We start from the raw sequence: 26,328 nt of genomic DNA on the forward strand, positions 1-26,328 counted from the left end.
GGCTGTTCACACTGTTTATTTGCGTCTCTGGGAAAGTCAAGAACATTGGGGCCTCATCACACATCGAAAGCAGAGCGGGCAGCAAGGGCACTTCAGCGGAGGCTCACAGCTCGAGGACTCAGGTGGACTCGAGGAGGAAGGGGGGGTTCCATGGCCACTGCTCAGGGTCACCTCAGAGAGGACCTCTCATCCCAGCCACCCAGGGGCAGAGCCGAGACGGTGACCCAGGCTGCGGTCCAGGGCGGCCCCTGCACCCACCCTGCTGAGGTGGGGGGCGGCCTGGGCCCTGGGCACCAGGCTGCAGGCCCCTAGGGGAGGGGCCGAGATGGGGCCTGGTCATCCACAGCCCACACGAGAGGGCCTGTGAGCATGTGCACTAATGTGCCTCTGGGGACGAGTGTGGCTGCAACCAGGGAGATGTGTCTGTACATCTAGGTGTCAGCTGCCCCCAGGGGGGGAGCCCCTCACCCCTCACCCCTTCCAGTGAGAGGGGGGCAAGCGCCCATCAGGCTGGGCAGCAAATCGGGGTCTCCAGCTGCAACCCAGGGGAAGCTCCCTGTCCCAGGTGGTGTGCCCCCCTCCACTGCCCAGAATGAGCCAAGCCCAGCAGAGCTGGCAGTGGGCCTGATCTCTGGGGTATGGGTGTGGAGACCCAGGACCCTGGTCCAAGCAGGCTGGAGAAGGGGCCAGGCCAGGGGCAGTCCCCCAGGGTCCCTGAATTAGCACCAGGAGGAAGGAGGGCCCAGAGGGGGTGGGAGCTCAGGACGTAAAGGGGCTCACGTGGCCCTGCCTTGTGCAGGAGGCAGCTCGAAGACCCCCGGCCCAGCCCGGCCAGAAGACAGCACAGCGGTCACGCCCCTCCTGAGTGGGTGGCATATCCTCAGGGCTCCCCCTTCCCAGGTTGCATCGTCCACTGGCTGCGCCCACATAGAGCATTGGGGGGAGGGGCACATCAGGCTGGGGTGTCCAGCGGGGCCCCGTACTCCATTCCAAGACCTCGAGCTTGGGCTCCCCAAAGAGGCACAGCCTCACCCTAACTGCCCGAGATCTGGACCCAGCGCCTTGGCCAGGGAACCCCCCCTTCCAGAGGCTGAGTGGAGACAGAGCAGACCCCCAGAACCCCTGGCTCCCGGGACCCCTCTCCGGCAGGGTGTCCCCTCAGGGACCTCATTGGAGGTGGCAGGAAGGCACAGGCAGGAGGCCCAGAGGGAGGTGGGCTGGCCTGGGGCTGCTTTGAGGCTCCAGGTCACACCAGCCAGGACCGCTGTGGGCAAGAGCCGCATCTGTGGAGCTGCCGTGACATGGGGGGCCCTCGTTTGGGGAGAAGCGGGTGTGTCCGTGTCTCTCCTACCAGGCGTGGGTACACGGCTCAGTGGTTTAGGGTGTGTGGGGGGGTGACGGGAGGGGGGAACCCCTGTCCCTCTCTTTCCGGTGAAAGAAAACTCAGAAGGAACGTGTGAAAACACAGCATGTCCTGGCCCCGTGATTGTGGGTGGAGGGTGGACGGGCACCAGGAGGGCCGGGCTGTGTGGGTGTCTGGTATGGAGGGTGGGGCCGGGGTCTGGGGGGCCGGGTGGGTCACATGATGGAGCAGCATTTACAGCGCTGCTTCTTCATGTCGAGGTCCTGGGGGTCGCTGGCAGGGGCCTCGAGCCCCACCTGGTTCTCTTCCCTGGAGCCCTCGGTGGCAGGGGGCTCAGCCGCACTGCCGTTGGGCGGGGCAGGCTCCTTGGGCTCGGCCGCGTCCTCGATGACCACCAGCTCTGCGGTGATGGTGTCCTGCAAGCCCAGCACCTTCTGGGTCTCGGCCTCATCCTCCACATTCTGGTAGCCCATGAAGATCATGGTGACTGGGGGCTCCTGGCCCGGCTGGATGCCGGGAGGGCCTGACGTGGCCTCGCCGGGCTGGGCCTGAACTCCAGTGATCTCCCGCCTGGACGGCGTGGTCCGGACGGCCTCCTCCGACGGCCCCCGGGGCTCTGCTGACCCGGCCACAGACCCTGCCTCACTCAGTGTGACCTCGTCCGCCTTGTGGATGAGTTCGTCCACCTCAGAGGAGCTCAGCGGGTGAATCCCATTCTCCGCCGTGCCGTCCACGGCGTGGACCACTGGCATGGGGGGAGAGAGAGAGAGTGAGTTGGTTCCCAGACAGGAGGGGAGGCCTGGCAAGGCTAAGAGCCACCTCTAGGCTAAAGGGGAATCATAAACTAAATTACACCTTTAGAACCAATTGACAATGAAAGCTCCTATGGGAATCTGTGGGCACAGGCAAATTGGTGCACAGAGGAAAATTTATAGGCACAAAAGCATGTGTTAGAAACCAAGAAAGAATAAATGAATTGGGATTTTATTGTCTCGCAGTTTGAAGCATTTCCATATTCCCCAGTCAACTTGCTCCCAGGTGATTACCTTGCAAAGTAGGTCTGTTTTTTTCCATTGCAAAGACGGAGAAAATGGAGTTCAGAGAAGGGAAGTTAACTAGCCCAAGGTCACACAGCTGGCTGCGGCTGGACCCTGCTCTTTCTCCCAGTCTAGGCATTCCTTTCATGAGGATTTGCAGGGATTCTGATTTCCTCCTTCCTTGAGCTCATGTGGATGATCTTGAATTAAAGTTTAGTTCATTCACCCATCTTTCTTGTTTTCTAGTAAATGCCCCAAAGGCCATACATTTTCCTCTGAGTTCTGTTTCGGCTGTAGTTCATGGATTACATTATGTCATTCTGTTTCAAGTGTAAATATCTTATAATTTCCATTTTGATTGATTGCCTCTTTAAGCCAAGATTTATTTAGAAGAGTGTTTTTAAATTTGGGGGAGTGGGGGACTGTGGTCCAGGAAAACAGAGTGTAAGATACAACCTTGTAACAGGACATGGTCACTTTCTGAAAATGCTCCACCCTTGTCTGAAAAGAATGTGTATTCTCCATTGGGTAGAGTTTTATATGTGCAGTCAAGCTTGTTAAGTGTATTTTCCAATCTCTCCAGCTTTTGTTATCCGTGTCCCTCTGATGTGTCATTTTCTAACCTGTGTTACAGTCTCTAAGGACCGGACTTCAGCACCCGGGAGGAGTCCCAGCTGTGGTCTGACGCCAGCCCCAGATCACAGCCCTTCTAGAAACACAGCTGCCCAGCTGCTTAGCATGGAGGGAGGGACACACTGGACACCCCAGGGACTCGCCTCCTCCCGGGCCTCCTCCCGGGCCTCCTCCCGGGCCAAGGGTCAGGGTTGGCCAGTTTCTGGCTTCTGGCCAGAAGGAAAGTGCTTTCCACTCTCAGTTTCCAAATCCCTGAGGAGGGGCGTCCATGCATCAAGGCCTTGCAGTGACTTTGGGCTGGAGGCCCAGAGGGTGGGGTGTGCCCAGGTCACACAGACCCAAGCTAGGTATTTCCCACTGGCCACTGCCCCAAGGTAGGAATCCGAGCCCTTGGCTGCCATGGAAATGGATCACCTTCCAATTGCTAAGCAACCAGAGTCCAGTCTGGCGGGTCCTGAATCCCCAGGGGTTGGGCCAGGCAGGGCTCAGTGGCCAAGGTGAGGACCTTCTGTGAGCACAGACATCTCTGCCCCTTGGCCCTGTGTGGTCTCATCCTTGTCCAGGAAATGGGGCAGCTGGGACATGCCCAGAACCACACAGCTCGTGAGAACTGGAGCTGGGATTCCACTTGGGTCGATGCCCCCAAATTACAGCAGAGCTGGGCTGTGACAAGACCCCTTTAATTGCATCCTGGATGTCCCAGAGGCCTGAACCTCTAAGAACACGAGGCTTTGGGAATCAAAACCACAGTGAGATACCACTTCACACCCACCAGGATGGCAATAATAACAATTTAAAAATGGTCAATAATAAGGGTTGTTGAGGATGTGGAGAAATTGGAACCCTAATGCACGGCTGGTGGGAAAGTAAAATGGTGCAGCCACTGTGGAAAACACCCCAGCAGTTCCTCAAATGGTTAAACCTAGAGTCCCCACATGACTCAGCAATTCCACGCCTAGGTATCACCCAAGAGAAGTGAAAACATACGCCCACACAAAAACTTGTATAGCAAAAAAAAAAAAAAAAAAAAAAAAAAAAAAACTTGTATAGCATAAAACCAAAAGGTGGAAACATTCCAAACGTCCATCAACTGATGACTGGATAAACAAAATGGGGTCCATCCATACGCTGGAATATTACTCGGTCATAAAATATAAACATGGATGAACCCTGAAAACGTGATGCTCAATAAGAGAAGCCAGACACAAAAGGCCACACAGTGTGTGATTCCATAGATGGGAAACGTCCAGAACAGGCAAATCTATAGATGGAGAGTGGATTTGTGGTTGCCATGGTGGGGATGGGGCAGGGATGGGGTTTCTATTTGGGGAACAGAAATGTTCTGGAATCAGCTAGTGAGGGTGTACAACATGGTGAATATTCCAAAACCCACTGAGTTGTACACTGAATTGTATGGGTGTCCTGCATCCTCTGTCTCCAAATTCCATATTCTCATGAGGGCAGCATTTACAGACTCGCTAATGGACCCTGAGGCTGAGCTGTGCTAATTTTATACTTGACTCAAGGGATCAGCTCTGGGGACCCCATGTCCTGAAGAAAGCAAATGTTTGCCTTGACTTCAAATGTACTTTTAACATCTTCTTAAAATGTTATCTTTACTAAGGTAGGTTTGCTTCTATTCCTGGCATCATAGCAAATGTTGACCCAAATTTCCCCTCCCCAGTCAGGTCATGCCGAAAATGAACAAAAGTTTAAATGCCAAGATGTTTATGAGATGGCTGTCTAAATTCTGACATATTTCACAGTTTAAAGGAAAGTTTTCCTTAGTTAAAAAAAAAAAAAAAGTGAATTTTACGTTCTGTCAACTATATATAGAGAGAGGCAGGCACTCAGGAGCTTTTGCGGAAGGCTGCCCTCTCCTGCCGTTCCCAGCTTCCTTGTGGGTATTTCCCACAGCCTGCTCCCCTCCCAGCCGCTAGAGGGAACCCTAAACACCAAACCAGATCTCAGCGCCGTGGCCCCTGCCACCTCCACCAAGGCTCACCATCCCCCCCACACTCCGCATCAGCCGCATGGGCTCCTCTCGATTCCCCAGCCCAGCAAACTCCAGCCCACCTCAGGGCCTTTGCACATGCTGTGTCCTCACCAGGCGCGCTGCTCCCCCACGCCCACTGTGCACCTTCTCACCTCCTCTGCCCCCTCCCCGCACTGCTGGACCCTCACTCGGCCCCCTCTACATCTCTGGGGTTTTTTTTGTAGCCTTTATTACACTAGTAATTATTTAAATGAGTTATCTGTGAAATCGGGGTTGAAGGGCTGGGCCCTCTGGCTGGGAAGCACCCAGGACAGCAGGCGCCACTCAGGATTCGCCTCCCCAGTCCAGCCTGGCACTGGCCACGCCTCCAGGTGGGTTCTTGGATGGCGGGAGGACTGGGTCGCAGGCTCTGGTGGGGCGGTGGCGGGGCGGGGGAGGGGCGCGTACCTTTGGTCTCGTCCTCGTAGACCTTGATGCCCTGAGGGAGGCGCTCCCGGGGGAGCACGGTGGTGCTGGACAGCACCCGGGTCTCCCCCGTCACCTTGTCCTTCTCCACCGTGATCTCCACCGAGTACATGGCTGGCACGAGAGGCACGGGTCATGCCGCGGCCCACCTGCCCATGTGCCCCCCGCCGGGCTGCAGCCAAGCCAGGGAGGGGAGCCGGCAGCGCAGAGCCAAGCAGCGGGTGCCCTCGACGCGGCCCCCCCCAGCTCAGCATCCTTCCCTAGCTCCCCAGTCCCGTGGACGAGGGGTCTGAATTCCTGTGCTCGGGATCCGAGGACACCCCGGCCACCCCGCCCCGTCTGCAAAACCTTGAACTGTCCCAGTGACTCAAAGGCGTCCCTGGCCCACTCCAGCCAGGACTGGAACGCGGGTGAGCAAGCTCGCGCCCCCCAGTGTTCTGGACTGCCGCGTTCTCTGTGCTGCACGTCTTAAGTCGGCTACTGTTATATCGATATTCCCATCTGCTCCACTGTGTAGAGGGGATGATTCCCTCTGGAAATGAATGCAGTCACAACCCGTTAAGGCCATCGCTCAACAGCCAGCATCTGCCCCCGTTCTGCAGACATCGTCTGCCTGGGGTCCCCAGCCCTCCTCCATGGAGGGTCCCACATCACCACGGCCAAGACCCCTCCCGACCTGCTCCTCCCGGGTCTTCCCATTTCTCACAAGGACACCTCCGTTCTCCCTCCTCCCTCTCTCACCACTCCCACACCCCCTCCTCGGTCCATCTGCAAATTCCCAGGTGCTGCCTTCAGGACTCTCAGAAACCGCCCACTGCTCGTGCCTCCGCAGCCCCTGCCAGCGCGGGAGGGGGGGGGACTGCATCCGCCCGCACTATTCCTCACCACCTCCACACCACCATTCCCCAGCCCTCCCCCATCTCCCCACTGTCCCCCACAGCATGCCCCCACCGTCCTCCTGGACCGTCTGCCCCATTTCCCCCTTCATCCCCCCACCCCCCTTCCTCCTCCCCCGACCCCTACCATTTCCCCCCACCATCCCTCGCCATCATCTCCCATCCCCCACACAATAACCCGCCATCCTCCACCATTTACGCCCCACCTTCACGCCCCCCCACCCCGCCCGGACCCCCGCCGTCCCCTCCGCCGTGTCTCCCGCCGCCGCCCGCGACCTGTTCTCCCCGAAGCCGCCAGGGGGCGCCTGTGAGAACCCAGCGGGACGCGTCCCTGCTCTGCCCTGACCCGCCCCGTCCCCTCCTCGCCCTCATCTCCTCTCCCTCCCCACCTCACTCATGCTGCTCCAACCAGCACTGGCCTCCCCGCGGTCCCTCCCACCCGCCAGGCGCAGTGCTGTCCCAGGGCCTTTGCACTGGCGGTGCCCCCTCCTGGTGTGACCTCCGCCCCACCTGCATGCCCCGCCCCCTCACTTCGAGTCCTTGTTCAAATGTCACCTCCTAAGTTAGGCCTCCCCTGAGCCCTTTAATTCAAATTGTCCCCTCTCCAGCTCCCCGTGCTCTGCCGTATCCTCTCTGTAAGTTAACCATACAGGCTCTCACTCCCATCAGAACCCCTGCTCTCCTGGCTGCGTCTCTCCTGCCTGGCTCACAGCAGGTGCTCAGCGAGCACCGTAGAATGAGTAAGTGAGTGAAGGATGCTCTGTAACCCCACATCCCTCTGAAGCCTGACACCCCACCATCAGACATACAGTTGGGCAGGTTGTGCACTGCTCAAGGTCACCGGCTGGGGGCCTCTGGCTTTGCGCTTGGGCAGGGCTGCTCTAACTGGCACGGGGGCCCTGAAGGCACCCCCCCCTTCTGTCGGCCGCCCCCAGTGTCGTCACGCCCTGGTCTCCACTGCGCCCCTTGGTTCTGTGCCTCCAAACTAACTTCGGGGACAGCAGCAACAAGGTTCTGCCGTTCATCGTGACTTCTGGTCACTCTTGGGACTGGGTTTGTGCTGGGTCCTGGGCACGAGGTCACTACAATCCCCCCGCAACCCGGTGCCAGCCGTCACGTGATCAAGCAGGGATGTGAACCTGACCTTGTAGAGCGCTGAGCACTAATTCTGACTCTGCCCTGATTGGTTACTTCCAGGGACAGGGTGCTCACTCCCTCTCCCAAGGTGGCCCAAGGATGATGGAGGGAAGGTTTGCAGTGAGCGTGCGAGCCTGTGCCCGCCTCCCCACTCCCGGGCCCCAGGAGCGAGCGGCAAGGTTGGGGGATGGAAGCCAGGAGGGGCGTCAGGTTAGAAACGCCATGCGAGGGGGCCCATCTTCTCGGGGAAGCTGAGCTGGCTTGTGACGGACGTGCCAAAGCAGAGGGGGCGCCCGGCCCCACCCAGGCTCAGAGCTGCAGCCTTGGTCCAGCCGCCCCCCCCATAACCACAGCCCCCACCAGGTACTGCTGAGGGCGCGTCCGCATCCAAGCTGGCCCCTTGACCTGGCCCCCCAGGCCCCCCAGGCCCCACAGGGCTGACACTCAGCCCAGGACAGTGGCTGGACATGGGTCTGAGCCTGGGGCCAACCCACCTGCCTTCATCATGGTGGAGCCATCAACCATTCTCAGGGGGGTGTTGGAGATTCGCTTCTCTGCTCGGGGGGCAAAGGAGAGAGAGAGAGACAGATTCAGATGAGAAAACACACAGATTTCCCCCCCCAAGACATGTGGACACCCCCCAGATACATGGACTCCCCCCAGGCACATGGACACCCTCAGGCATGTGGAGACACCCTGACACTTAGACCGCCCTCCCACACACTCGCCCAGATACCTGGATCCTCCCCCTAACACATGCATGCACCTGGACCCCTCCGCACACGTGTGCGTGCCCAGAACCCCCGAACACACATGGAATCGCTCCCCCAAAAGAAAACACACTTCAGCCCCACAGTCCGTTGCCCATCTCTTGACCCAAATGATTTTCACAAAATCCCTGAGAGGCCTGCATGGATTTTTTTTTTTAAATTATTAATTTTTAATTCCACAGTAAGACAAGGAGACATTCTCTCCTCATGAATAATTAACTCATGACAAATCAGGCCAAAGACACTTCTGGCTACCACCTCCAATCCTGGCTGGTGGCGCTCTTTCCATGCTTTACACATAGAAATAGAGACGCTCAATATATATTTTAAAATATAACATGTTAAAGAAATTTAATATACTTAGTAATATAGTTAATAAACTGTTACAGCTAACTGTATATATTTAAATGTCATGTGTATGTGTGAAGTGTTTGTAAATGTGTACACTATAATAAATCGGGGGGTGGGGGAATAAAATGGGTGCCAGAGTTCAAACTTTGGGCTTTTTTCTTTGTTTCCTGGACGGCAGTCTTCTGCATCTGTGTGTGTGGGACCCTTGTCTTTTTATTTTATTTTACATTCTATTTTATTTTATTTTTTTTAAGGCTGTGCCACGCAGCTTGCAGGATCTTAGTTCCCTGACCAGGGACTGAACCCGGGCTCCATCAGCGAAAGTGCCGAGTCCTAACCACTGGACCGCCAGGGAAGTCCCAGGACCCTTGTCCTTTTAAGTAGTGCACTATCTCCAGGACAGCCAGGACCTTGATGTCTCAGCCCCACCAATCCTGTTTTACAGATGCGAAAACTGAAGCCCGCCCACCTGCCCTGGAGCCCAGAGCAAGTGGGTGTGGAACAGGGGCAGGGCCGGCCAAGGCCAGGGACAGGATGGACCCACCACAGGGCTAAGACCTCAGCCAGACACGCCCCGGCAAACCCAGCTTCCTCACCTGTAATACGGGTGCTGCAGCAGCCCCACCCAGGGATGTTGTGAAAATTCGATGAAATGATATTAAGGGGCACTGGGCCGGCTCAAAGTCGGGGCTCGCTGAGAACAATGACAATGCGAGTCATTGTGCTATTATTTTTACTTTTTAGCAGCAATAGCACCTTAAAGTCACCCTCCCCTGCCTGCCATCCCCCATCTGGCCAGCAGAGGGCGCCGGGGCCCGGCCTGCCCCTTCCCGAAGACGTACCTTTGGGCGTGCCCACCGGGGCCTGCAAGAAAGAACAGAGAGGTCAGGGGTGCCGGCGCCCCCTCCCACATGACCAGGGTCCCACCCGCCGAGGCCAGGGCCTGGGGAGGGCCTGGCTGAGCGGTGACCCCATCAGAGGGGCTGTCTCCTCCTGGACAGATCCCCCACCCTGCCCTAGCCTGTGACAGCCAGAAAGGTCCCAGCCTGCTCAGAAGCCTCCTGGGGCTCCCAGAGCTCCCAGAACAAAGTCCAACCCTTCCTGGTGAGCCCCAGGGCTTGTGCCGGTGGAGACCTACCTACTGGCCTCTCCTGCCTCCTCCCATCCCTGGCCAGCCTCCCTGGCCTCCTCGCTGTTCCATTAGCCGTGTCCCTCCGCTTCGAAGGCCCTTCCCAGATTTCCACTTGGCTGGCTGCTTGCTCAGCCCCCTGACCACCCAACCTAAAGGTGGCTCCCCACCCCCATCCTGGACTGTCCCTCAGGTTACCATGTTACTTACCTAGCCAGGAGGTGGGCATCGTGAGGGCAGAGACCACTCCAGCACGCAGTCTGTGCTCAATCAACCTCACGGAAAGCCCCCTCTCCACTTGAGTCCGAGCCTGGAGAACTCCTACTCAACTTTCAAAACCCATCTCTGGGAAGCCTGCCCAGCCCTCCCATGAATCAGACACCTCACTGGGGACTCCACAGCACTCCACGCTCCCCCACAATAGGTCCGACCACCTTCCTGTGTTTGCAGTTGCCTGATCATGCCCATCTGCCCACTCAGCAACAGCTCAGGGAAGCCAGGGCCTGGGTCTACAGCCTCTTGGTCTGCCCCAACCAAGCCTTGGGAAGCAGTGAGGGCAGGTCTGTAGGCTCCAGGCTGAAGTTATCAGAGCAGCAGCTGGAGAAGGACTGGGGCACACAGCAGGGATGTCTCCCCAGCTGCAGCTCATCTGGGGTGGGGGTGACAAGGGTGGATGGGGGGAGAGGAGGCGTGTCCCACAGCCCCCTGAGTCCTGAAGACAACAAAGGTTGTTGGGAGACTTCTGCATTTGCCTTAACATACTGTGGCAACCACGAGCTCGCGGTCCAGAGTTCCAGGGTCTGGTTTCACCTGAACCTGGTTGGAGGTCACACCCTAGAATCAATGGCTGAGCCCAGTGAAGACCACTCCTCAGCTGTGCGGCCTTGAGCCAGTCTCTCAAACCCTCTGGGCCTCAGTCTTTTATTTTTTTATTTTATTTTTTTTTGGCTGCACCACGTGGCATGCGGGATCTTAGTTCCCTGACCAGGGATCGAACCCGTGCCCCATGCAGTGGAAGCGCTGCACTGGACCGCCAGGGAATTCCCTGGGCCTCAGTCTTTGTCTTCCATCTAATGGGGACGCTGCTCGCACCTGAAAGGGCTGTTGTGGGGATTAGACAGCTGATGCCTGCTGTGCTCATGAACGTGAGAAGGATGACAAGCAGGGAAAGACCCTTTACCCGTGAAACACTGGTTTTGCACTGACTCACTGACCCCCCATGATGCCCCTGCACGGTGGGGAAACCGAGGCCCAGGGAGGCAAAGCAAAGCATGCAGGTCACACAGCTGGGAAGTGGCCAGGCTGGGATTTGGATGCGCCACTGGCCACAGCCCTGGAGGTGGTGAGGGCGTCTGGATCTGGGCCAGCAGGGCGGCACCCCGGGAACCTCTTACCTGCTGAGAATTCAGCACAGCCTCGGCCCTCTGGTCCTCCTGGGCGAGGCGTGGGGCCGGGGCAGGGGTGGGGGAGCGGGCAGGGCTCGGGGCTGCCCGGCTCTCCTTGGCAGCGGCCGGCAGCGCATCCGCATTCTCCAGCTCCTCGATCTCCTGCTCCAGCCTGGGGAGGGCGCACGAGGTGACCACCCTGCCGGGCACTTACGGTGCCCAGCACAGCCCGGCATGGCCCAGGAGGGCTTCCTTAACTTGGATGTTTTCTAACGACCCTGAGAGGTGTTCTTCCCGTGCATAGGAGGGGAAATGGAGGCCTGGAGCAGTGCCAGCAGGCCGCAGAGCGGGGACCCGAACCCAGGGGCCGGCCGGTCCCCGGATCCCTGCACCGCCCGTGCCACTGGTTACTCCTCTCTTTGCTTCCAACAGACTCTCCTTTTTTCCACTCAAATACATTTATTTTTACAGGAATCTTCATCTCTCCAGGGAAACTGGAAAAACCATGTCACTTTCCAAGTATTAGAAGATAATGGTGCACATAAACCCAGTAAAAACAAAACAGGCATATTCAATCCTGCCTGAAGAGTCACCTGCCTGAGCCTTTGGGCTGCAGACGTTAAAGGCACTCAGCACCCGGGGACACGTTCTCCTTGAAGACTCAGGACAGACCGCGGGTGAGTCTGCAGCCCCCTAACAAAGTGAGCCCAGGTTGGCAGGCTGGACACAGCTGGGGTCAGCCTGGAGGGCTTCCGGGAGGAGGTGTCCAGTGGGGACACTGAGCGGGCAAAATGCAGGTGATGGAACCACCTGAGGAGTGGGTTGCCCTGGCAGGAAGAAAGCCAAGGCCCCCGAAAGCCAGCCACACAGTGGGGCTCAAGGGGAGGCCCTCCCCTGGCACAGGGCTGTACCCAGCAGGGTGGGAGGAGCAGGAGCCCACCTGGCCCAGCCCCCGGTGGCCGGTGATTCCCATCGACCTTCCATCCCACCCACAAGTGCCTTCGGCCTGCTCAGTCCCTACCATCTCTCCCGGGCCCATTTCAGCCCCGCCTCCATCTGGGCACACAGGTCACAGGTGGGAAAACTGAGGCCTGGGGAGGGGAATCCCAGCCAATACTCTCCCACTTTCTTCCAAATCAAACACATCCAGACAGGATCCCGAGGTCCCCACTGTGGGGCCTGCCTCAGCGTCTGCTGGCTGGCGGGCTGGCCCATCCTCTAGGGCCTTCCCTGGCCCAGCGGACACTGGAATTTTGGCCACTGGAATTTTGGCCGTCACTTCCCTCCGCCTGACCCCGCTGCTCCGGGAGCTGAGCCTGGGCCTCCCGCCCGCCTGCCCGGAAACTCCTCCGGGCCTTTTGTCCCAGCCCAGGGCGATGGTCACTTTCCCCGGCCTGCCCCCTCCCCCGGCTTCCTGCAGGCCCAGCTGCGGTGCCTCCATGGCTCCAACAGCGCCGGGAAGAGCCAGCTGGGCTGGCGCCAGGAAGCCCCCGGGGAGGCCGCATCTCCCACGCTCAGAGACGCACCATCGCCCTGCCTCCGCACGCCTCTCACACTTGCCCGCTGCGGGGTGGAGAGGAGGAGGGGTCACACGGGCAGCACCCCCCCTCCCCGAGCCTGGGCGGGAGGCTCCACCCCCAGCGCCCCTCCCCCCAGGCACAGGGGCACGCGGGTGGATCCCACTCCTCGGGCCTCTCACCTAGCCCCCCCGCGGCTGCCGCGGCCCCACCCACCTGGAGATGGATTCCTCCAGCAGCCGCGCCTTTTGCTCGTCCTCCTGCATCTGTCTCCTCATGTCCTCGTCCCCTTCCGAGGCTGAGGACGGCGTCCCCGCCAGCAGCCAGCGTTCCCGCAGCGCCTTGGACTGGGACAGTGGGGACCAAGGTCAAAGTCAGGGTCGGGGCTGGGGTCAGGTGGAGGTGGGGGTCAGGGTCAGGTTAGGGTCTGAGTCAGGGCTGGGATCAGGGTCGGGGTCACCTCAGCCTTCCTGCCCCCCTGCTCCGGCCGAGGCCGGGGTCCCTGGACGCTGCCGCCCCCTCCCTGGCCGAGGCTCCGCCCGCACCTTCAGGTGCTGCAGCTGCCGCCGGTCGTCCTCCAGCTGCCGGCGCCTGTTCTCGATCTCCGCCTGCCTCCGCCGCTTCTCCTGCCGGACGGACCACGCGGTCAGGATGGGCGTGGGGCGCGGAGACCCCACAAGTGCCCAGGCTTTGCCCACACGGATCCCGCTTTTTCTGTAAATGGCACCCCACTGGCCCCCCACCTATGCCCCAGCCTGTACCTGCCCCCCTCCTGTCCCCCTCCACCTCCCCCCAGCTTGTCCCCCCACCTTCCCCCCCCCGGCCTTGGCATAAGGTTGAGGTCCTACCACATGTCAGCTCGGTCTCCCCCCTGCAGGTGGGCTGCCCAGGGGCGCTGAGAGGGCTCTCGGCCTAAGAGTCCACATTCTGAGGACTAAGGGGATCTCGACATTTTCATTTTGTGGGGAAGTGCCGGCAGGCACTCAAGCTTCCCACTCCATGCTGGGGTTCTGCGTCCTGGAGCCCCAGGCTGGTGTGGGGAGCCCCTGAGACCCCAGGTCCTCCCAGCCTCCCCCCACTGGCCACACCATCCTCGGGACCAGGAAAAACTCACTGCAATGGCCTGGAGCCGCTCCTGCTGGGACGTGGTCTCTGCCGCCAGGACCCTGGGGGGACAGAAAAGGTCAAGTGAGGGAGGGGGTCCACCCCAGCCCTGCTTTCGGCAGATCCAGTTCCAATCCCCACCCTGTGTCTTCCTGCTGGGTGAGCCAGAGTTTCCCATCTGCGGCGTGGGGCCATTCCCCACCCCCCTCAGAGGCACCAGCCTCCTCTCCCTGCAGCCTTTTTTTTTTTTTTTAAGTCTTTATTGAATTTGTTACAATAATGCTTCTGTTTTATGTTTTGGTTTTTTGGCCAGGAGGCATGTGGGATCTTAGTTCCCCAACCAGGGATGGAACCCTCACCCCCTGCATCGTGTTGACTTAAAAAAATATATATGCACAACTTGAGAATTGCGACTTAAGTTTTATTTGGGGCAAAATAAGGACTGCAGCCCGGGAGACAGCGCTTCAGATAACTCTGAGAAACGGCTCCGAGGAGGCGAGGGGGGAGCCAGGACATATAGGAGTTTTGCAACAAAGGGCAGGTAGTTGGGAACGTCAAAAGATTATAGTTAATTACAGAAAACCAGGACTTCCCTGGTGACACAGTGGTTAAGAACCCACCTGCCAATGCAGGGGTCACGGGTTCAAGCCCTGGTCCGGGAAGATCCCACATGCCGCGGAACAACTTAGCCTGTGCACCACAACTACTGAGCCTGCGCTCCAGAGCCCACAAGCCAGAACTACTGAGCCCGCGCACCTAGAGCCCGTGCTCCGCAACAAGAGAAGGCACCGCAATGAGAAGCCCGCGCACCGCAACTAGAGAAAGTCTGCACGCAGCAACGAAGACCCAACGCAGCCAAAAATAAATTAATTAAAAAAAAACCTATATGTCATAAAATAACCTTTAAAAACATAAAAAATAAAGAAAACCAGGTATCTCAAGTTAAGGAATTTAGCGCTTTTCCATGTATGGGAAGATGCAAGAGTCTGGGCTCACTGAAATCATGCCTTTGATATGCACCTCAGCTATCTGGGGCCAGTATCCTGACACATCCTGAGTTTCCTCAGGGCTCACTGCAGGGAATGGCTGCAGTCTGATGGCTGCTAGATGGCAGGTATTCTTTTTAGCCCTGAGTTTCCTGAGGGCTCACCGGCTCACGTTGGAGGGTTGCAATCATTGATGACTGTGACATCCTTTGTTTATTGATATGGCAGGAAATATTCCATTTATAAATATTCCACTTATCAATTGGAAGAGGGAGTCCCAACCACCGGACCACCAGGGAAGTCCCCTCCAAGCAGCCTTATTCCCACATTAATTCTCCCAACAAACCCTCCTGCCACCCCTCGGGGTAGGGCCAAGGGACAGGAGGAGTGAGGCCCAGTCTAGAGACCTAGGAAGGGCTTGAGAAGGAGAAGGCATTGAAGCTGGGCTTCTGAGGATTCATAGGAGTTCCCTGGGAGTCAAAGCCTGGAGAAGAGTGTCTCAGGAAGAGCTGTATCACCTTTCTGCCTAGACGGAGAGCCTGACCAAGACCGCCCCCTCCTCAGCCTCAGCATTCTCCAACCCTGGGAGGGACACTTGGGGGAGGAAGGACCCTGAAGCCCCACCCCACAACCCTTGGCTGGCAAAGTCCTCGAAGCTGTCCTGGGATTCCTGGTGCTTCTCACACTCGCCTCGCCTGGAGTCTCCCAGGACCCCAAAGGCCCAGAGAGAGCTGTGAGCCTCCCAAGAACACACAGCAAAAAAGTAGCAAAGCTGAAATTCAACCCCAGACTCCCTTCTCATCCCATCCATGTTTCGTTTGTTTGATTTTTTGCCGCGCCACACAGCTCGCGGGATCTTAGTTCCCTGACCATGAATTGAACCTGGACCCTGGCAGTGAAAGTGCTGAGTCCTAACCACCGGACCACCAGGGAATTGCCCCATCCATGTTTTCTGACAGCCCATCCAGTGCAGTTGTAGCCTTAAACTGGTATGCAGTAGGAGCTGGATAAATGTCAGTGTTGCCAGGTGCTCTTAAAGGGACAGGACTTCACGCTGTTGAGGATCTGGGGCCTTCTGTGGGGGCACGGGGCCAGCAGGAGGCCCAGGACCTGGAGGATGAGTCATCCCTGCCCCTCCTCCCTGCTCTCCTGCATCCCCCCTCCCCACCTGGTGGGGGAAGAGGAGCTTTCAGAACCTGACACCTCCCTTCCCAGTCTCCGGTCTGGAAGCTGCACACAGCAGGTGCAGTGAAATGCTCGGACCACTGAAGCCCAGAACATCCTCTACAACGGGCCTCAGAATAACCTCACGCTTCCAGGGCCGCTGTGACAATGCAAAAGGGGGTGGGGGGCGGAGCGTCTCGAGCCCAAGCGGGGGGCTTTGGGACCGTCTGCCTCAAATCCCCAATGACCACAGGGCCACTCTTGGAAGCACCGACGGGAGGCCCCTTCTCATGGGGGAGGGCCTGGCGGGCACGAAGGGGTTCTGCGCAGTGGGAGCCACAACCCCCCACCTGTCCCCCCATTTGCCCCGAGCCCCTTATCTTCACGGGCACTGAAATTACAGACCGTGCTTTGGGCCCCGCCCGCTCCTTGGCCTTGTATCAGGGCCACCCTGAGGCCTCCACAGACCCTGTGGGTCTGGGCCTCGGTTTCTCCATCTGCACACCCCAGCTCCGGACGCTCCTGCATGTCCCCCGCCCCCTGTGGCTCGGAAGGGAAACAGGCCCCAAGTCGCAGAGCGCTCGGGGTCTACCCCGACCCAAGCCCCCGCCCCCGCCCCCCCAGGCAGCTGCCCGGTGGACATCCATCCCGGGCTGCAGTGCCCAGCTGCCCGCCCCACTCGGGGTTTGGTGGTTTCCTGGCCTTGCTGAGACAGGTGAAGTCATCGGGCTCCCACGCCCCAGCCAGGTGACCCCACCCAGCTCTTCCCTCCCGAGGCGGCACCTCCTCCCCTCCCAGGGGCCCAGCAGCACCAGCTGCACCCTCTGCAGCTTCCCCCATCCTTCCTCAGGGAGGCTGGGTTCAGCTGGGTGGAGTTCAAGAAAGGCTTGATCCAGCTATCTGGCTCAGATGCCCTTCCTGAAGGGCCAGACCAGCTGGATTTCTGGGTTTGCCTCTTCACCCTGTGTGACGCCGGCAGGGTGCCACCCCCTGAGCTCCCCACACAGGCCTGTTTCCTCAATTCTTGCAGAGGCCACACTTCCCACCCCAGCCCAGGCCTCCACCAACACCTGCCACCTCCCTGTCCCCTGACATCCCACAGCCAGAGGCAGCTTCTCCAAACGAGAATCCAAACCAGTAGCTCTCCTGCTCTCAACTCCCCCAGGCTCCCACCACCCTTTGCAAAACACCACAAGGCCCAGCCCGCACCCACTTCCCTGCCCTGGCGCCCTCCACTCTCCCTCCTCCTCACTCTGTTGCAGCCACCAGGACCTGCTGGCTGTGCCTGCCCTGCACCAAGTTCATCCCTACCTCAGGGCCTTTGCACTTGATGATCCCTCTGCCTGCTATACTCTTCCCATAGCTGGAAACTGAGGCCCACAGAGGGCGAGTCACTTGCCCAAAGTCACACAGCTAGGAAGTGAGAGCTGGGATTCGAAATACAACTGCCCAGCTCCAGGCCACACCACAGGGCTTCCCCTTTCCTAGCCCCAGAGCGGCCTCCAGGGACCCACTCAAGCAGGAGGCAGAGTTGGGGGAGGGGGCATAGCAGCTGAGACCCCAGTGCAAATAGGGCCGTGTCAGGCAGAGAGACCAAGCCGCCTAATGCCAGGTCCCCACCCTGACAGGCAGGTGGCCATTCAGGCCAGACACAGGGACACAGGGATGGCTGTAAGGCCAGCTCTCCAGGCTGGAGACAAGGCGGGCAGTGTCCTCACTAGGGCGGCCAGTCCCTGCCGGGCCAAGCCAGGGCAGGGGAAGGTCAGGCGGGCACACTAAGAAGAGGCACCGGACCAGGCAGAGAATTTCTATCCCTCCCCATCCGCGTGGCTGTCTCAGCCCAGACAGCCCGAGGGACGCAGGCTGTGAGCCCCACTCAGGTGCCCTTCCCCAGGCCTGGGGACGCCAGAGCCGCCCCGGGCGTGGCCGCCGCCTCGGGTGATGGATGGCGGGGCCCACGGGAGGCGGTCGCCCTGGCAACCGCGCCATCCCCATGGCAACGTGGAGGCCTGCAGGCGCGCGGGGGTGGGCCCGGCGCCAAGCATCTCCCGTCCCCAGCCCAGCGCTGGGGGGCTGAGGGGCTTCCGGCCTTGGGCGTCAGGGGCTGCCTAAACAGGGTGGGACTTGGATGGGTTAACAGGGTCTACCCTTCCCCTGCTGCAGGGGGGAGGGCTCCCCGTTCTGGTTTTCGGGGCATCTGCCCAGGGAGGGGCTTCTACCCGGGAAGGGTCTGAACCCGCCCTCGGCATGAGGCAGCCAAGGTCAAGCGAAGATAATACTCAGCATCATAAATCCGAAAAATAAAACAAAATAGGACGATGGAACCCTAATAAAACAGCAATACAATAGGAACACTTTCCCCAGCGCTGACCATCTTCCGCGGGCAGGTCTCAGCCCCACTCTACAGAAGGGGAAACTGAGTCTGGGGAGGAGCGGGGTCTGTACACATTTGCTAAGCGTCCAATCTCCTGAAGATCCTGTGAGGCACGTGGGATAATTATGGCTGTTTTATCAATGAATGGACTAAAGCATCTAAATGGTGAAGTGGGGACCTGGACCCAGGCAGGGTCGGGCACACGGAGCGCAGGGTCTCCCTGAGGTCTGGCGGCGGTAGGGTTGGTCAGTGGGATGGTTGAGATGCTCACTTGGGCTCAGTGAGGGAAGCAGAGGCCAGATTACAAAAGATTTTACAAGCTGGGGGCAGAAGCTGAGTTTTGGCTAAAACGCCATGTGGAGGGTTTAGAGCAGCATGGCGGCTGCCTCCGCTGGCTGTGTGACCCGGGGCAAGTCACGAGCGTCTCTGAGCCTCCACTGGCTCCTCTGGGCGATGGGCCACAGCTCGCAGCTGCTGGTGGAGGGACATGCCCTCCGTCAGGACGCCCACCATCAGCGCGTGCAGGTGTCTGGTCCTTGCGCGATTATTTTTATGGCGCATGGAGAAAATTCTGGGCTCGAGCAGCCTTGTGGGCGGCTCAGGACTCGGCGAGGGCGTCGGCTGGGAGCGCGTGAGATAATCCTGCTCCAGGAGATGAGCTAATGAGACCCAAACCCAGCGAGCCAGGCAGAGGCCTCAGCTTTGCGGGCGTTTATTTTTTAAAGGCCCAGAGAGGTTACACAACCGGCTCAAGGTCACCCAGCGGGCAGGAGGGACCGGGGTGGGAGGTGGGAGGCCGGTGTGTGTGTGGGTCACACTTGTCTTTCCAGAGCCCACTCCTGGGCAGCTCCAGCGGGAATGAGGGGGTCCCAGCCCAGGCAGGCGAGGAGCCCAGCGCTGGAACATTCCTGTGCTGACTGAAAGGAAACAGCTGACAACGACCTTGGCCACAGGTGGGGGGGTGGGGGGGAGGCAGAGTCACGCGGTGCCAGGGGTGGGGGGTGAGAGGGAACCCAGCGGCCCCTTCCCCCATTGGGTGGGGGATGGAGTGGGGGGAGGCTGGTTCCCAGCCCCAGCCTGGGTTCCTCCTAAGTGCCAGCACCTTCCTCGCTCCAGACCCTCCCGCAGTCCTGTCACCCTGAGTGAACCTCAGCCTCTCAGCACGCAGTTCAAGCCCCTGTGTTTGTCCCTCACCCTTCCCCAGTTCCCTGCCTTCCCCTTTCTCTCCTCCACCTCCAATCTCAGCTCAAACACAGCTGCCTCTTTCAGGAAGCCTTCCTAGGTCTCTCCCCTCATCAGGAAGGAATTCCCCTTCTCGAAGCCTCTCGGCACTCAGCACAGGTGGGCCCCCGGGACCACTGCTGTCATTGGTGAGGTGAACAGCCCATGAGGCATGGGCTTTCTAGACGCTTCAAGGCAGAGAGACATCTCCACCCCCATGGTGGAGACCAAGGCCAGAGCAGGTCCCAGACCCAGGGGGGCAAATCTGTTGCCTATTAACCTGGGATGGGATGGGGAGCGGGGAGCTGGACCCTGCCCTGGGCCCTCACAACAGGATGGGGCAGCAGGGAATGAATGCGGGCCCTTCTCCGGCTTCAGGCAAATCCAGCGGCAGAGACCAGCCCCAAAGACCCAAGGTCCCTCCCACCCCTCACTCCGCTGCTCCCACCACCTCAAACATTCCAGGCGCGATCCCACCTCAGGGCCTTTGCACTGACCGTGTCCCCGGGCCTGGGGCACTTCTCTGCCAGGTCTCCAAGGGGCTCACTGACTCCCTCGGGCCTGTCTTCAGATGTCACCTCCTCACAGGCCTCCTCTGACCCTAATTAACCCCAGCACCTCCCAACACCGCCCCCCAGCCCTCACCATCAGGAAACACCTAATCATTTAACTTATTTTGTTGATTTCCCCACAATGACAGTGACTGTCTCTTTTGTCCCTGCCGTGTCCCCAGCAGTTGGTACACAGGTACTCAATAAATGTCCACTGGGCCAGCGCATCAATTAGGGTCCTTCCATTTCCAGTGGAGGCCCCCACCTAGGGGTTCCCCACCCTTGTCACACTCCTGCCACCCCCGGGAACCATCTGTCCTGTGATCACTTCCTTTTTTTAAAGAAACTCACTGTCACATCTTACATTTATCTAAAGCAGGACCTGGGCGCCTCACATCCAAGAAAGGACAGAGGACAAGCCCCAACCACCTCGGACGTGACTTACAAATTAACATATAAAGCGACCCAAATGCCCATCAACGGATGATGGATAAACACAATGTGGTCCCTCCACACACGGGAGCATCACTCAGCCCTGAAAACGGGTGAAGCCCTGACACTCACTACACGTGATGGACCTTGAGAACACGATGCTCAGTGAGAGAAGCCAGACACAGAAGGACAGACAGTGTGTGATTCCATTGATGGGAAACGTCCAGAACAGGCAGATCCACAGACACAGAGTGGATTCGTGGTTGTCAGGGGCTGGGGAGGGGGTGGGGAGTGACTGCTGATGGGGATGGGGTTTTCTGGGGGTGATGGAACGTTCTGGAATTAGCAGTGATGGCTGTACAACTCTGTGAATGTACTGAAAAACACTGAATTGTACACTTTAAATAGGTGGATTGTGTGGTGTGTGAATGATATCTCAAAAAAGCTGGTAAGAATTAAAATATACATAGATACAGCAAAAATGCTGGCCCTCTCACCAAGGGCCTTGCTGGGGCCAGACCTGGGGTCCTGCCCACCCCATGGGGCATTGTAAGGCCCTGCCAGCCATGCCCTGAGGTTCTCCAGGGTCAGAAGGATCTGAACACAAACTGACCTGGTCATCACCTGCCCGCTCCCTGACAAGTGTTACTAGAAGCCTCCCGCCAAGCCAGCTGCCCTCCCCCCACCACCCAGGCTGGGCTCCCAGGCCTGCCCTCACTCTGGTCCTCATGTGTCTTGCCCACCACGGGGCCTGGCTTGGGCTTCGCCTCCCAATACCTGGCCCAGTCCGGACTGTTCCAGTGATGGACTCTGACTTGCCCTGAGTTTCAGCTTCAAACCCGTCAGGCAGGAGACAGATAGCACAGCCCAGTTCTCCACTCCTCAGACACCATGACCTCCACTCAGCCATCTCGTGCTGCATGGAGACCCCTCTGAAGCATGGCCAGGGTGCACTCTAGCCTCCCAGCACATACAGGGGCTGGGCCATCTTGCCCTGACTAGGCCACCGTCCCTGTAGGCAGCTCTGACCACCGCAAAGTTCTGAAGCCAGTCTACGCCGACCCAGACATCAGGTCCTGCCACCCGCTCCCCGGCTCTGGCTTTTCTCCCCAAGCTGCTCCCACTGTCCCTGTCCAGGCTGAGTCCTGACTTGCTTCTCCCTGCTCTGGCCCCTCTGCTGCCAGAGCCTCTTTCTGGTGCCTGGGTAAGAACCTCACTCCTCCCCTGCTCAGATACCATCCATAGCTCCTTGTGGCTCCCCAGCTGGGCACTGTAGGCCCAGGAGGACCTAGCCCCAAGAGCACAAACCAAAGAACACTGCCTCCTCCCAAGGCACGTTCCCACGTCTGGTCCTTTGCACAGACCAGTCTCTCCACCAGGAACAAGCTTCTGCCTGCCTGGGTAAGCCCTTAAATATATTTCTCAGAAAAGGTCCATGACAAAATGCACAGGAAACCTGCCCCACACCTCAGAGAAGACCCTCCATGGGCTCCTCCAGACCCAGACCCCTCTGATCCTGCACAGGGCTAGGGTGATCAGCAGGGAGTGTTTCTTAAATGAACAGATGAGGAAATTCCCTTGTGGGACAGTGGTGAGGACTCGGCCCTTTCACTGCTGGGCCCCAGGTTTGATCCCTGGTCGAGGAGCTAAGATCCTGCAAGCTGCATGTTGTGGCCAAAACCAAACAAACAAACAAAAACCCAAAACAGATGACAGGCTTCCTGGGTAGAGATAGGATGGAGGCAATAGGGTCCCAGACTTGGAAAAAGGTGATGTGATACTCTTTAAGAAAATCAACCCATTTTCCTGCATCAAAACCTGAAGCCCTTGGGGCTTCCCTGGTGGCGCAGTCGTTGAGAATCTGCCTGCCAATGCAGGGGACACGGGTTCGAGCCCTGGTCTGGGAAGATCCCACATGCCACGGAGCGACTAGGCCCGTGAGCCACAATTGCTGAGCCTGCGCATCTGGAGCCTGTGCTCCGCAGCAAGAGAGACCGCGATAGTGAGAGGCCCGCACACCGCGATGAAGAGTGGCCCCCACTTGCCGCAACTAGAGAAAGCCCTCGCACAGAAACGAAGACCCAACACAGCCATAAATAAATAAAAATAAATAAATAAAATTAAAAAAAAAAAAAAACTGGCTTTGGTCCTGATGTGGGACCTTTTAAAAACAAAAACAAAAAACCTGAAGCCCTTGAAGATGGGCCCTCCCTATGGGGCTGGGACAGAGCTGTGAGTGGTCCTTACAGGGCCCAATCCCTACAGCACCCACCCTCCCCTAGCTGCACCCCGCCCAGGAGGGGCCTGGGTGGGCTCGTGTCTCCATTCACCAGATGAGAAAAGTGAGGCCCAGAGAAGGGGGGTGGTACAACCGAGGCCCCATGGGGGGGTGAGAAACCCCCTCTCCATGCCCCACTCCCAAGTCAGCAGTCACAGAAGGGGTCCCTGGGGTGGATGCAAGGGCAGATGGCCCCAGGAGCCCAGACCACAACAAAGGCCACCTTCCGTGTAGCCCAGCCAGCCAACCAGGCTGAAAAGCCGATGTCAGGATACCTAGGAGCCCCCTAGCCCACAGCCCCTGGATACAGGAACGTGCAAAGACCCCCTCCCCAGCCTTCCCTGGCACCTAAGAGGATGGCCCAGTAGCAAATGCCAACATCACCCCTTTCCGGCTGTGTGGCCTCAGGCATGTCGTGTCACCTCTCTGTGCCTCAGTTTCCCCACCTCACAGGGCTGCTATAAGGACCAAGTGCGTCCACGTGGACAAAGCACTCAGAACAGGGCCTGGTATACAGCAAGTGCTCAATGACTGTTAAGTAAATAAATCACAGCTGCACTTCTCAGACCACCTTCCCGCATTCCTGCCACCACCTCTAGTATTAGCTGCTTGTCCCTTCCCTTCAAATCCACTCACTGTTTAAATCCAACCTCTTTGTTTTCAAAGGAAACAAAGTTACATCGTTACCCAGACTGAAAAAACCAGAAGCCACTGCCACACACGTCAGAGTGAAAACATTAAAAAAAAAAAAAAAAGATACGATGAAAATAAAAACTTGTTATTAAGTTCAATTATCACTGGATACTGCTGCCTTTTAACTGGTTCTGCCGCTCATTAAAGGGAGACTCGCAAGTGTGAGCAAGTGTGAAAGCAGCGTTAAGAACCCACTTAGCACCCAACTGAGACGTTCTCCTTGAAACTGTCCAGGCCTCAGGGCGGGCAGGGCTCTGGAAGGTCCCGACCCAACTCTGCTCTCCGGGGTCCGAGCCTTCCCCTCACCCAGGAGAGGGGTTTGGACATCTGAGATGGCTGCTCCCAGCTAAAATATCTTTATTTTACCAGCCGGGGCCTGAGGGTCCCAGAGGAGCAGCAACTCACCCTCACCTGGGGCCACACAGAAAATCCTCCCCATAGCACGATGCACCCACCTCCGGATCCCCCCACTCAGGCCCCACCCTTGTCCCACCTTCAGAGCACCACCCAGCGCCCACACCGCCTCGTAAGAATCCTTTCATTCTTAAGTTAATGAAAATTCGTTTAATCCTTAAATTAACGAAAAACTGTCAAAGTCGTAAATGTCTTTTTAAAAGAAACTTTCCAGCACCACCATAAGCTGCCACCATCTCCCGTGATGGCAAAATCCATGGAAACGGAAGGAGGTGGACAATTACGTCCTAGCGGCTGCTGCCTCCGTGCCTGGAGCCTGCTCTGCCCTCGTGGAGAAGGACGAAGAGCCTGGGCAGGTGTTCACATAGGGCGGCACCAGATGGAGCCTCTCCCCACCCATCGTCACCCCAAGTGCCAGGGACAGGCGATCTCGCACGGCTATTGAGGCGGTTAACGCCAAGTCCTGTCCCATGCCTGCACCCAGAAAAGCCAGTGTTCCGCCTATTGGAGGACCCACAGCACCATATCTGACCCATGACCAAGAAGGCCTGGGGGCAGGGCAGCAAGCACCCGGGGGCCCTCCGTGTGCTGTGTGACCGTGGGCCAGGGGCTGCCCCTCTCTGGGCCTCCATAACCTCATCGAGAATGAAAGGGGGGGTTGGAAAGGAAACAATGGGGTCCATCCGGAATATCTCACTCCTCTGCTCTGAGTGGGCGTTTCCTCCCTCTTCACCCCTCCTCCCCCAGGCAGCCCCCTCCCCGGGGCCACACCCTGCCTAGGGCCTGCTGTGGGCAGGCCCACAGGCTCCCCTTGGGCCCCAAGAGCAGATAAACAAGTGAGGGGAACGCAGCAGACTGGTCTGGGCCCCGGCTCCCCTGAGCCCCTGGCTGGGCTCCCGGGGCCGGGCTGGGCCTTTGTCTGGGTTTTCAAAAGCAGAGGACATAGGGTGTCGCCTTCCTGGGAGGGGGGCGGGCAGGAGGCGGCGGCTCCCACCCAGCTGAGGGTGTGGTGGGTCACGGGTGAATCCCTGGAGGAAAGTTGCAGGCTCAGAAAACACACCCAGTGGGAAGGGCAGAGGAGCCGGGCCAGGTGGGCTGGCTGGACCTCCATGTCCGGCCCCAGGCAGGGTGGGGACCTGGCCCACAGTGGGGCAGCTGCTGGCCCTGGGACAGGGTAGGTGGGCTGCGGGACACCAGACACCCCCTTCCCAGCCCCCTGCTCACGTAAACGCACCCCACAACCCCCGTGCATCCACCTGTGGGAGTGGGGGTGTGGGGGGATGCCCTGACGCCAGGAAGAGAGGACCTGCGTGGGAAGCGAGGCACACTCACTGGGCACCTGCTGGTGCAGGACCGGCTGCCCGGCAGCTCCTCACCCAAGCCCCCAGACCCAGGCTGCCCACCCCATTCGCACCCGGGCCAGCGGGCTCTTGGCTACATCATTTGGGGCCCCACCTCGGGGGACACTTTCCCCAGGAAGACATGAGACCCAAGCTCCCCTGTTGGAAAGCACCTGGACCTCTGGTCTCACACACATCCCAGACCCGGAAGCCTGGAGAAAAGCCCCCTACAAGCCGGGACTTCGGGCGGGTGGATCCCCGCCTTAGCAGGGGCTCCGGACAGCACTTGAGGCCCTTGGGGAGGGCAGCCAGGCGAGGGAGGACCGGCCGGTGCGCATCCAGGGTGCAGGGCACAGCGAGCTCAGGCTGGGGGTGGGGGAGTGAGCTCACGGCCGGCCGGGGCAGTGGGGAGGGGTCGCCCCATCGCCCCAAGTGGACGAGGGCCTGCCCCGGGGGCGCGGGCCGAGCGCGGGCGGAGACACAGCGCATCCCCTCCCCACCCGCGCGCGCGTCCCGGGCCGCCCCCAGCCGCTGCCGCCCGAGTCCCCAGGAACCCGTGGGCCGCCGGGGCCGAATCGTGGGGAGGCCTGGGGCGGGCACGGCCCAGCCCGAGTCCCTCCCGGGCTGAGCGGGGATCCCGGAAGCCCCGTGCCACCTCCCTGCCCGCGCGGTGGGGGCGGGAGTGGGGGCCTCAGCCTCCCCGGCGCCCCCGGCCCGAGCGCGCTACTCACTCCATCTCCCCGCCGAGGTCCGTGGGTCCGCGAGGCCGGGCGGCGGGGGCGCGCGGGGAGGGCCGGCGGGCCGGCGGGCTAAGGCCTGGCGGCCTGTGCAGAACGGCGCGGGGGCGGCGGCACCGGCGCGGGCATCGCCCCGCGCGCTGCTGTTTATTGTCCGCGCGGCGGCGGGCGCGGGGGGCGGGCTGGGCGCGCGCGCCGCCGCCGCCGCGTTTCGCTCGCGCCCCCTCCCGCCGGCTCCCGCCTCCCGCCGCCGCTCGCCTGCGCCTCCTGCCGGCCGCCGCCGCCGCCGCGCCCCGGTCGCCAGGCGCCATCCCGCCCGGCCCGCCGCAACCTCCGGCCGCTCCGACCCATTCAT

The 26,328-nt window shown here is 59.4% G+C and overlaps 1 protein-coding gene across 1 annotated transcript; it reads right to left on the bottom strand.

Annotated features, from left to right (window-relative positions):
• On the bottom strand, window positions 1-26,328 carry PALM (paralemmin). The gene is given in 10 exon segments (XM_061190955.1): window positions 1-2,108; window positions 5,477-5,608; window positions 8,022-8,081; window positions 9,491-9,512; window positions 11,172-11,334; window positions 12,896-13,026; window positions 13,225-13,305; window positions 13,794-13,845; window positions 25,968-26,254; window positions 26,257-26,328. Coding segments are annotated over 10 exon segments (1,530 nt in total). The 3' UTR covers window positions 1-1,578.

Source organism: Eubalaena glacialis, chromosome 4, assembly GCF_028564815.1.
Source record: "Eubalaena glacialis isolate mEubGla1 chromosome 4, mEubGla1.1.hap2.+ XY, whole genome shotgun sequence".
NCBI classification, from domain to species: Eukaryota; Metazoa; Chordata; class Mammalia; order Artiodactyla; family Balaenidae; genus Eubalaena; species Eubalaena glacialis.